This window comes from Erigeron canadensis, chromosome 9 (genome assembly GCF_010389155.1).
Source record: "Erigeron canadensis isolate Cc75 chromosome 9, C_canadensis_v1, whole genome shotgun sequence".
NCBI classification, from domain to species: domain Eukaryota; kingdom Viridiplantae; phylum Streptophyta; class Magnoliopsida; order Asterales; family Asteraceae; genus Erigeron; species Erigeron canadensis.
This window is the reverse complement of record NC_057769.1, coordinates 23,485,126-23,497,246: the sequence shown is the minus strand read 5'-3', so window position 1 is coordinate 23,497,246 and position 12,121 is coordinate 23,485,126. Positions and strand designations below refer to the sequence as shown.

The 12,121-nt window shown below is 34.4% G+C and overlaps 2 protein-coding genes across 2 annotated transcripts; one reads left to right on the top strand and one right to left on the bottom strand.

Annotated features, from left to right (window-relative positions):
• Positions 1-3,035: 3,035 nt before the first annotated feature.
• Positions 3,036-5,453, top strand: LOC122582646 (myosin-4-like). The gene is made up of 5 exons (XM_043755069.1): positions 3,036-3,209; positions 4,047-4,181; positions 4,283-4,389; positions 4,472-4,672; positions 4,962-5,453. The coding sequence occupies exons 1-5, from the start codon at positions 3,071-3,073 to the stop codon at positions 5,277-5,279; spliced, it is 900 nt and encodes a 299-aa protein (XP_043611004.1). The 5' UTR covers positions 3,036-3,070; the 3' UTR covers positions 5,280-5,453.
• A 3,181-nt stretch (positions 5,454-8,634) lies between these two features.
• On the bottom strand, positions 8,635-10,833 carry LOC122583366 (ankyrin repeat-containing protein ITN1-like). Its single transcript, XM_043755780.1, has 4 exons — positions 10,284-10,833; positions 10,094-10,192; positions 9,329-9,750; positions 8,635-9,255 (listed from the first exon to the last, which is right to left on the bottom strand). Exons 1-4 carry the CDS (start codon positions 10,831-10,833, stop codon positions 8,635-8,637), a joined length of 1,692 nt encoding a protein of 563 aa, XP_043611715.1.
• Positions 10,834-12,121: the final 1,288 nt, after the last annotated feature.

The window sequence follows — 12,121 nt, the reverse complement described above, 5'->3', positions numbered from 1 at the left end:
AAATGTGGTGAGAGAACCTTAACAATGTTATACACATCTAACACATGAGGAACAAACCCTTTAGAGCATTGTCAGGAGTCGAACCGGTGTGAGCGCATCCACGTGAGAAATATTAGTCATTTATGCGTTAGTGCCTAAAAAAAAAAAAAAAAGAAAAAAAAAGAGTAGATGTAAAAAAATTGTGATACAAATACTAACACCCTGAATTTAAACACATATTTTTAATTTATAATTGTATAATGTAATTGGTGTTTGAGTGTAGTTTTAGATCCCCATGATTTTGTCTTGAAGAACTACTTACACTTTTTGGTGTAACCTCTTAATTCCATCATTCATCCTCACCCCAACCATACTTGTATTTTAATCCTCTTCTTTTTATTTCATTATTTTAAGGTTTATGATTGTTCCCAACAGACCACTCAATGCATATTGAGAGTAAAAGAAGCGCTAATTTAGTGTCTATCCATGTTCCAAACCTATTAGTCCTAATACATGCCTTGTAGTTTTAAGGTGTTTGAATTGAGGTTTTGACAATAGATTTTGATTTTGGAAATAAATACAAATGTTCGGGTGAGTGGTATTGGTTTTATATCGGGGAATAAAGCCTTTTTAAATTTTACTTTTTTAGAATCCTTGTAATGTTGACGGGCTTAACTCTTTGTGTGGACCTTTCAAAGAAAAAAGAAAAAAACAAACTATTTGTGTGGATTCTCCCATTTTGCCTTCCTCCTTCTTCCAAGTTCCAACCATTCATTCTTCTGTCTAATGAGTTTTATTATTATTATTTATTTATTTCTTCCACATGTTTTCTTTCAATTAAATTTATATCTATGAATTAAATCTTTTATAAAAGAAACGCACCCTTAACTTGTTGCCCATAAGCATATGACAATGAAAATAATCATTTTTATCAAGAACAATTACTCCATTACCACATACAGAATGAGTTTAGTTATCAATATGAATGTCTTAAAAAAAAGGTAAATGCCCAGAAACCTTTTAGTTTCGCAGAGAAATTTTTTTCTCTAGCTAGCGACCCAGCAACACTCAATCTGAATATCTTATGATAAACTAGTTCGTATATTTGTTGTATTTCAATCTCTACAAAGTATAATAACACCAATTTCTAATACAAACATTCGTTTTTTATTAACAACCAACAAATATCTATCGAAGTACCATAGAATTGGAAACAAGTGTGCGGTCCATCAAACCATCTAATCATCATAATATTTGTTGTTCTTAAAGTTGCTTATTTTTAAAAAAATCTTTACACCCATAGAATACAAGGTATACACTCAATTTAACTATAAAATATGCATGTATAAAAAATGGATGGATGTCCTTAATTGAGAGAACAAAGAATGACACAAAAGTAAAAGACAAAGTATTTATATTCACATAATTAGTAGCATTATCTTTCAAGAGTTGCTTAAAAAGCCTCAAATGGCTCTTGCATCAACACTTGTACGACCTTCCCAATAAAAGTCCAAATCCCATGAAGCATAACTTGTGCCAATTTTTAGGCTTTTAATGTCCCCGTAATCTTTCTTCTAATATCCTCTACATATACATTTCTATTTATTCTCACTAACACAAGTTGTATAATTATACTACAATCTAGCTCCATAAATGGCTACACTAAGCACCCTTGAACTCATGCTTCATGAAATCCAAAATAGAGAAAACCTTGAGCACTATGTTGATTATGGAAAATTGCCGGTGTTGCCACAACGACCGGTTTCTAAGGCTCGGATGCCAACCGGAAGAGCTAGAAGGGCGGTTTTGTCGTTACACTTGCAAAAGATTGGTGGCAAGATAAAAGATGAGTTTGTTGATGGAATGATCAAAAGAGACGGATATGCATTTGTTAATGGTGGTCTTCTTTCTTCTAGTACTGAGGTATTACACAATAAAACTATCTTTATATATGTCACAGTTGTGTTATATATGGACTTATGGTTACATGCATTAAAAATTGTATTCTGAATTGAATATTTTGCTTCTGTAACATTTTAGTACAATGATGATCACATTAATTAATTACTACAGTAATTAAAATGATCACATTTACTAGGTGTTTACTTGATTCAATTTTCAGGAATTTTTATCTTCATCAAGTTGCAATAAGTAGTGGATTTCTGTTGTGTTAAAAAACTGCGTTTTGGAAAAAATATGTTCTAACATGCTTTTTCAAAGTTACGTTTTTACCTTTATAACACGCAGATAATCACTTAGTTGATAAACACATTTTTTCATTATTTGCATTATACAAACGTAATATTCAGATAATCAGCTCATATATAATATAATCACAAACACCCCCTCTTAATGGTCTTTACGAACGTGCATATATATTTTGGTCATGCAAACAGATCATTCTTTAAGAAAATATAACATTTTTGGGAAAATAGATATATTCTAAAATCAGTTGATCACTTCTTATAAAAGCGTATAGCCACATGTAATGCACGGGGACTGACTCGTTTTCGTTTCTTTTCTTTAAACAAGAGAAAATTTCATTAAAAAAGTATTATCTTATCGGAGAATGCCGCGTCTAATCTCATGAAATCTAATTTTTTATTATTCCTATGATTGAGTTGGAGGGACTTTCGATTACTGAATCCATCGATAACCCTAGACCCCGATAACCTTCGTAACCAAAGCGGGGGAAGTGAAGGTGAAAAACCTGTTAATCAAGGGACCCATCATTTATTCATTAATATTAAAATATTACTTAAGTTGGGGTGTGGGACAACTCAACCTTCACTTCCCCAATAACATATACTAATATTGGTCTTAATTGCTACTTGTGTAATGTACAAATCGATTATATATATTGTATGGTTGTTTTTTTCCCCTAATATACGTCTTACCATCTATATGATGTACACTTGTACAGATCGATTACATATATCGTATGAATGATTTTTTGTGTAAAAAAAGAAAAAATTGAACATGTTGCATAACACTTGGCCGGTCTCAGCTGAACCGTTTGATTAACTTGTATTTAACTGAATTTAATCAATAAAAAAGAGTTTATGAATCATGAAGTTAATTAGCTGGTTATATGCAGGATCATGAAATGAAGAATGAAGGAAAGGAAAAAGCAGAGAAGGGCATAATCGTAATACAAAAATATTTCCGTGGGTACCAAGCACGCTTCCATTGTCACAAGCTTAAGGATGGGATTATTACACTTCAATCATGTAGACAGTCTCTTCTGTTTAATTCGTACTTTTCCTTAGTTTACTAGTTTAATTCATTTTAATCTAAAGTTATAACATTTATACAGTAAAATATTTATGATGAGAAACCATATCCACTTTCTTTGTGAGCTATAACGATTATCGTGAGGACATCCATGTTGGCAATAGCTGCTTGCCACATTGGGTGTTTTCCTTTTAGTGTTTGGACCCTTTGAAAGTTTTGAAGTCTAAAATATTTGTTTCAATTACTAGCTAGTCTCATGGTTCAATAGGACCTGAAATGTTTCAAATATTTGTTACTTTCAAAACGATACACTTTTAGAGCCTTGCCAACCCACCTCGTCGTGCTCGTCACGGTTGGCACTACCATGTCATTGGCCCTAGTTGTGAGGGGTGTCCGTGGGGAGACAGAGCTAAGACGAGAAGAGAGAGTGTTAGCTGGTGACTCAACCAATTTTAAAGAAAGGGAAGGTTTTCTTGGTATGTTTTTCTTTTAAATAATAAAATATATGAGGAAGAGATATGAATGATAAGAGTATTCTCTAGGAAAAGAAAATGATGTGACCCTATTCTGGTTTTTATTGCGAATAGAAAAAAGGGAAATGATTGATCATTCTGACTAAATGGCCTATAGACACTCCTAACTAGATTGTGACATTTGTCAAAATCAAAGAATGAGATAAGGAGAGAGAATTAATGGAGAACACTTGTCAAGTAAAAGGTATTAAGAGGATTTCTAGGAGGATTTATCATTTCTCAAATAAAAATGTTTGGTTACACCAATATTCGACAAGCACTAAATGATTATGTAAGTCTTAAAGTATCGTAACTTTGCAGTTGCTCGTGGTGAAAATGCAAGGAGAAAGTTCCAAAATTTGACAAAAAATCTCACCCAAACGACACACATTCATCAGGATTTCGTGTGGAAACCATTGAGGACCCGAGAGGCAACAATCATATATTTGCAATCAGGTATGAGCATTTTAATTAGTCATTCTGGTCCCCGTGTGCCAGCTTAAGCCTTTATCCACCGAACTAAAAGTTTCTACGTTGCTATTTTATTTCATTGTTAGTGGTTCGAAGTTGGTTAAGTCGAAAACACATTGACTATATAGAAGATCCAATAATCGAGAACAACAACGAAGTAAATGATATACGCAAAGAGATCGTGGAAAACAAGGTACATATTTTAGTTTTAGTCACACATTTTAGGAGTCGGCTTTGTTGAAACAGAGTTAACCCATGTCTTACAATTGTTTTAGGACCAAGTCAAGGTTTCACAATCCTACATTCGTGATCTTGAACAACAATATTTAAGGGTTGAGACCGCTTTACAACACAAGAAACATGAAAACTATATCTTGGAGCTCCAAATTCAACAAATTGATAAGAAATGGGAGTTGCACAAGGCTAAGATGGACATGAAGGAGAAAGCATGGCAAGATGAATTCACTTCTATTCAAGTATGTCCATTGTTCCACCTTTGTCTGACTTACAACTTTTTTTCAGTATGCATTTTTGTGCAGGGGTACCCCTTCGAGAAACAGGGCTATCCTCGACTTACAACTTTTTTTCAGTAACACACATATGCGGGTCATGAAGCTTTATGATTGGTCCTTCCTTGACGGGCATTTGCGCGTCATCTGACCCCTTTATGACGCGCATAGCGCGTCAAGAATAGCTGTTTTTCTAGTAGTGGGTTAACGTTTTTCGATTCACAATTTGAACTAAAAAGTTTGAAAACTTTCTTAGATGAGCATAGCTTCAACAGAAGAAGAGACTACAAATGAAATAAATTGTGTCCCTCAAAAGCCTACACGACAAGAAAATGTCAACAAGAATATTACTATCAGACAAATACTCGAGAGGCAAGAAAGTGGTTTTGGCTTTCAAATGGAAAATAAGTTGAATTCAAGGAAAGGTCAGGAACAAGAGCTTCGAAAACTGAAAGGTCGGTTTAAGGCATGGAAGAAAGAGTTTAAAACTCGGTTGCACAATGTAAAGAGAACACTTGATAGATTGGATCATTGTAGAACCCAAAAAGTCCATAAGAGTTGCTTCGTTAGTTGATCAAAAAGATTAATATCATGTTGAAGCATACATGAGAATAAGATTTATGTCAAACACACACATATAGATACACACACGATCAGAAATCAAAGGATTCCTAGAATTGATGATTTATATATTACTGAAGCTGATTTGTGACATTCTGATTTTATTGTATATATGAAAACTTAAATATCTTGGATGGCTTTTAAACCGTTGGACATATGTTAGCAGTAAAGACACATAACTCGACATATCCAACATAGATGTTGCGACTATCTTTTTAGCCAAGGTAATTTGGTAAATCAGGATAGCTGTAGCTGCTTGCTATTTGTTGTTGCAATACTGCCATACTATTATAACGACATTCCTTTTGCTGTCAAACTTGTGAACGGCAGGCTTATTTGCAGTACCAAAATGATGTTGATCATCATCATGATTCAGGTTATTTAGTGTGAATTAAGAGGTATTCACGTAATGCTCTATTAATTTCTTTTTGTCTAGAGGTGGCAATTGTGATCTGTTTACTTAATACATAGTCGATTTCTACTTTATCAAAACGGGTAAAACTTTTCCAAAGTAGGACCTCCATATTCATTTGCCCATAACATATGATCAAGTCCTTTGAAGTAGTATTGGTAAAAATAAAGTAAAATCCAGACATAACATTTTGGGTCACATTTATCCAACCTTGCCTATTTTGACCCGGTCTTCAAGTGCAGCCATTTTAGTCTGTTACTGACCCGCCCGTTTTGTCAACTTTATATTTATCTTTTTACCCGCAAGATTTCTGTAATTACTTTATCAGCAAGAAACATAAACATGAAAAGAAACTTCACATAAACCAAATATGCTTATTCGCCAAATTCCATAGTTACAAAATTCTCTTGCTTCAACCAACTCTTCGTAGAAGAGTTGGCCACCAGTTGCCACTTTCTAGGAGCAACCTGGGTTCGAATCTTGCCAGATTCATAATTGAATTTAAGTGGTTGAATTACCTTGACACTATCGGGCTGGGGTTTATGTGGGTACCAATTCGGTACATGGGATCAAACGGTTCCTATCAATCTACCGTTTTCAAAATTCTCTTGCTTCCTATTGGGACTTGTTTTATTTGTAAATATAAATTTTATGTTAGTCTTTTGGGGTTGCCCGCCCTTACAGCCTTTGATAAGTAGATTATTTAGAACTTCGGATTCTTATTGCTATCCCCTAGATTAGCTATAAAGGAGAGTGCATTGTAAGTGAGTTCCAACATATTAAAAAATCATGTTCCCATAATTTTTTACATCTCATATCGGATCATAGTTATCTGGGGTTTCTAATTAGAACCGGAAGTTATTGTCCTTTAGTATGTAAGAAATCTACCTTAAGCCAAAGACCTGCACATGGCCTCATAAAACTAATAGTGGTTGTGATTCTGTCCATCTCTTATTATGTGCTGATGAGTTAGCTTATCGCATTTGCTTTGATGCAACTTCATATATGGGTTGGGAATGTAGCAAAACTTACGGTGAGTTCTTAATGACAAGGGAATTATCAACATGTGAGTATTCCTTCAACACATAAGTATCTGGCATATGGAAATTTTCGAGTTATGACTTCCTAAGTCAATTTGCCAAACTTTAGTTGTAAAAGACAAGAAACCATCGAAAGACGGTTTTTAGTTGCAGACTTTTAATAACTCAGTTTTGCGGCATTCCCTGTTGATTTCAATCCCCTGTATAACACAAAAAACTCCCTGACGTATGTATGTGAAGATGAAAAAAAATTGAAAACTGCACTGTATTATTATTATTATTAAAACTAAAAGAGAGTACAAATTAAGAAGCTTAAGTCTATGCTTCTATTTATACAAAATAAAACCAAACACAGATGCATAAAATTGTGAACCATCTCCTTTTTCAAAGCAACAAACTAACGTCATTTCTCTAAAAACTAGGCCAGACCATCACATTAGCCTATAGATTATTTGGTGACCCATTCAGATGACATATGACCTCTTTGACCCATAAACAAACCGCTTAAACCCAACATTCCCATCGGGCAATCACTCCATAATAAACATGTTTATCGTCTTATTCAACTTGTATCTGTACTACAAAATATATAATGATAATTTTACAAAGTTTCAAACGAACTTTATTATTTTTACTCCACGATAACCTTGAATCCATAAATTTAATGCGTTGTATCACCGATAGAAAAGCTTTATAAATCAAAGAGGAGATATCAATGAATAAAACACTGTTTGAGATCTAATGAGGAGATTCTGGACAACGTAACTGAATCCAAGGCTCAGATCATAAAGAGATATCTAATGGAGCTCTAATTGATTATGTAAGTCTCATAGTATCTCCAAATCTTTCTGCTTAGCTTCTATTGACCTCTTCGAGTTACACAAATATTGTGGCCTCGGGAGTGTTGGCCAATCCGGATCATCTCAGGCTCCAATCAAACATGTCTATGAACAAAACTCAAGACACCCAACCTCACACTTTGTATATAATGAATTGTAACCATGGTCAAGAATCACAACTTTTCATACATAACTACCATCGTGACTTTTCCCGAAAGTCACAGACTTTTCATAACTAACTTCCTATAACCGAAAACTACCATTCTGTTATTAACTTTAATCTTAACACATTACTCCCTTAACTTATACACTTTATCTATACGACTCTAAATACACAAATAACTAATCACATAACGACCCTAAACTTCATGTCGACATTCAATTAACTAAAAGGTTTAATCCAACAAGTGAGAAAGGCCCAACTCGGTCCACGAATGGAATTTTATAGATAAGGAATTATCCAAATAAGTGAGAAAGGCCCAACTAGTGTTGTATTTCAATGCGGGCTGGAGAAGGAAAAGTAGTGGATGTCTATGAAATGAACACTGGAGCAACAAAGATTTGAGGATTTCAAATGAACACTGAAGCCCAACTTCATAAGCCAAAATCACTGATTCATTTATATAGCTCATTGAGAATAGCAACAAGTTATTGGTGGGTTAGGAACCCGGTCAGATGGGTTAAATTGGTATTTTTAAAGGACCATGACAACATTTCCTGTTTTTACTGCTACTTTGACACTCTGTATTATCCTTGCTCATTTAACTTACAAAATAATTGTTTAGCCAATTATGGATCCCGAGCCACGGAATGGATCGAGGATTTCAAGCTTTCGGTATCATTATCCAAAATTAAAAATCCAATCAAATTAAGGACACAAGATGTAAAACATAAAAAGCCATTAGGCTTGATGAGAATGACGCAAAACAATATCTAAATAAGTTAACAACATTGTGCAATCAACTTCTTTCTCCAATCATGTATCCTTGAGGAATGACCATTACATCTACAAAAGATTTAGTAGAAGTAATTGGTGGAATCAGATTTACTTTTAACAAATATACTATGACCATATGTCGCACTCATCAAGTCTGCAATAAGAGGAAACTGCAACGTCACAAAAGAAGTAATTGGTAAGCATGTCAACGCACCTATTGGAAGAAGAATCCATGAGTTTCCTTGTCCAAACACAAGGAGTAATGTTGCACCAAAAGCTATGATCATTGCCGTCGTAGAGACGAACAAGGTCGCAAGACCAATTATCAACCTTTTAGGCAACTTGAAGAGAAAGTCTTGTTCAGCAAAACGTGTGGTGAGGATGGATAAAAACATTAACAATGACGTAACAGACGTGAATAATGATATGGCATCTGATATTGCAAATATTGTGAAAGCCGCCTTGCTGGAAAACATTGGTAACCCTGAATCCTTGTTTCCCCCGGGAACTGTAATAGCAGCTGCAAACACAATTGTGGTTATGAGAGCAGCTGTAATTGTGTATGAATTTGCAGTTTCTTTCATCCATTTTTCTCCCTCAATCACCAAGTCCTTGTGCTGGCTAGTAAATACCATATCAGGTGTTTCATCAGAAGAGTTCTTTTGAATCTTGTTCAAGGAGGTTACAAATCCTTGTACTTCCTACAAGATTAGAATTAGAATATGCTAACATTTTGTATGCATAATGAGAGTTAAAATTTGAGTCACTTCTTACCGTAAACCATTGGAGTTCCCGCTGTAACTGCAAAGCTGCACCTGATATAAGGTTTAATTTGTTTGAAGGTGCCAATCTTGCAGCCAAATGCAAGAGGTTATTTCCAGAAGAGTCTCTGATTGTTTTATAGATATTCTTATGTTCGCTCATTTGGTACAACAGGTTATAAATCTTTTCCGAACGATTTATCACAGCATATTGCATAAAGTTGTGACCATCTTCATTGGTACTCCAAATTGTATTTGGGAAAAATTTTACAATAGTTTCAACAACCTCGAATGCATTTAGTCTTGTGGCTTCAAACACAGGATTAGTGTAACAGTGATTACTATTGCTGGTGCCTTGTATTTTTTCACATACTCTCCATAGTAGGTTGTTTGCTTTATAATCTACATCAACTCTCTCTTTAGTGAATGGCCATCCTGCAAGCCAAATCATATTTTTGTAGGAACAACATTAACGAAAATAAGAATTTATATACAATATTCGAATTACAATTAGAAAATTACAAGGAAAGACTAGAAATGAAGCAAAACTAAGCTACATAAACAGAAAGAAAAACACAAATAACAAAAGAAATGGGAACTATGGCTAAGGATTCTGTTAGACAGACGGCCCTAAAACAGATTTTGAGACACCCAAGTGAATCATCTGTCAAGGTAACAGTTAGCTATGAAACACCTATATAGATTCAAGATAAACTTATAACAAAATTTATATAGCTATGAAACATACTACATAGATTCAAGATAACAATAAACGAACCTCTCCTTTCCGGTTCATTTGGGTAGTTTTGAGCTATAGCCATAAGCAGAGCTTCACTATCTATGGTTTTGTAATATGTCAACATATCCCATGCTACGCCTACGTGCACATTTTGAGAAAGTTAGTCTTATGAATCAAATGAGGTTAACTTTTTTAGTTTTGGAAATTTAAGGCAATAGACGACACTTACCAAATTCTTTGGAAGAAATAGCTAGAACTAAATGCTCATCACCACTTGTGCCAGAAAACAGAGTTTCTTGATACTTAGTGTATGTGGAATACTTATTTATCTCATTTTCAATGTGCTTCAACACACACCGAGAAGTATTGGTATGCATATTAAAAAGGGATACGGCTAGTGGTGTGTGACCTTCCTTGTCCTTGACCAATACAAAGTCTAGGTTTCTTTCCAACAACATGTTAGCAGCTTCAGTGTTGCCGGCAATAGCAGCTACATGAAGTAGTGTACTTCCGTCTGCATTTACCAAATCCAATAGTGTGTTTTCTCCTGGTACCATTGCTAACAAATGTTCTAATATTTCATGATTCTTGGTTGAATAACTCACTGCTACATGGAGTGCTGTGTTGCCATTATTGGTTATTTTGTCCGTTGGTGCAAGACCTTCGTTTTCTAGAATGTGACGCACACGATCCAAAGCTCCATTTAGAATCTCCTGATAAATTCTCTTTTCTTTTGATACAACTCCTGATATTGCGTCTTGAAGCGAAAAAATACACATCTACATAAGTTTTTGACTTGGTTGAATTCTAATAGTTAATTAAGTTATAGACCATTGATCAATATAAATTTCGTCAAATAAAATGCAATCATATGGAACTATTGAAGGAGCATTTTGAAATGAAGTACCTACTACTACCGGTTTTTGAAGAACTATTGAAGGAGCATATCTACTTTGTAGTTCATCCCATGCATGTTTTGCAGTAAAATCGGAATCTTTGTGCTTCCATGTCAGGTGATTGACAAGTTTAATGGTTGCTTCTTCAGAGAGTGAGCCAAGTATCCAACCTTTGACTAGTGAATCCGATTTCATCCATGCCTCCTTCTTCATGTCTCCCTTTTGATTGCCATCGGGACTCACGAATGTTCCGTCAATGAAACCAAGCATTCCTTGACTCGATAAGAGGCATAGCATCTGTGTTTTCCAAGTGTTGTATTTGCTCTTATTACTCAGCTTGACAGTAACACAATTTGGGAGAATAAAATGTGAAGGGTATGGGTATTGATCGTCTATAACTTCAACTATGAAGCTCGGATTATTATTATTGTTGGATGTTGAAGCTGCCATAATCACTTCTTCAACTAATTCCTTTATTTAACTTATTGATTAATTTAGAAATGTTACATATGATGTCAGTTTGGATTATTTAATTACTCCAAACATGGAAATAAGAGTAAATATCGCCGATATTAAAGATCTAGGGGGTCAACAGATTTCAAAATCAAATAATAAAATAAGACTAATAGCTACACAAACTGTAGTGGCTCAATTTTTTATTATGTTGGCTGAATATTATGAAGTCCAGCTGGTGAGGGTTATATATGGCCTATTGGATTTTCTGACTTGAAGTTTTGGGTTTCAGCTACCGTTTGTTTGGGAAGTTTAGACTTTATTTTTTTATTTTATTTTATTTTTTTATCTTAATTCGAGACGTGGAAGAAAAATGGTATCTATATATCTTTCTTGGCTTTTAATTTATCTATCTATCAGACTTCACCATGTATACCTACGATTTTAAATTAGAACAGCCAATAGTGGTCTTCTATTAAGTACTCTATGTATAAGAAATCTACCTAAAATCCAGACATAAAAGTGTGTTGGGTCACATGTACCCAACCTTGCCCATTTTGACCTGATCTTCAATTGCAACCATTTTTTACTCTGTTGCTGACTAACCCATTTTCTGAAAGTTATATTTATCTTATTACACGCAAGATGTCTGTAATTACTTCATCAACAAAAAACATAAGCTTGAAAAAAACTTGTCGTATGCCGAATATACTTATTT

What these genes read in the sequence shown, in the direction of transcription:
- LOC122582646 (XM_043755069.1), top strand. Translation starts at nt 3,071, where the DNA reads ATGCAGGATCATGAAATGAAGAATGAAGGAAAGGAAAAAGCAGAGAAG. An exon ending in AATCATATATTTGCAATCAG is followed by an intron (nt 4,182 to 4,282) that starts GTATGAGCATTT and finishes TTTCATTGTTAG; the next exon opens with TGGTTCGAAGTTGGTTAAGT. An exon ending in AAGAGATCGTGGAAAACAAG is followed by an intron (nt 4,390 to 4,471) that starts GTACATATTTTA and finishes CAATTGTTTTAG; the next exon opens with GACCAAGTCAAGGTTTCACA.
- LOC122583366 (XM_043755780.1), bottom strand. Translation starts at nt 10,833, where the DNA reads ATGTGTATTTTTTCGCTTCAAGACGCAATATCAGGAGTTGTATCAAAA. An exon ending in AAATGAACCGGAAAGGAGAG is followed by an intron (nt 9,751 to 10,093) that starts GTTCGTTTATTG and finishes TTTGGCTTGCAG; the next exon opens with GATGGCCATTCACTAAAGAG. An exon ending in GGGAACTCCAATGGTTTACG is followed by an intron (nt 9,256 to 9,328) that starts GTAAGAAGTGAC and finishes CTAATCTTGTAG; the next exon opens with GAAGTACAAGGATTTGTAAC.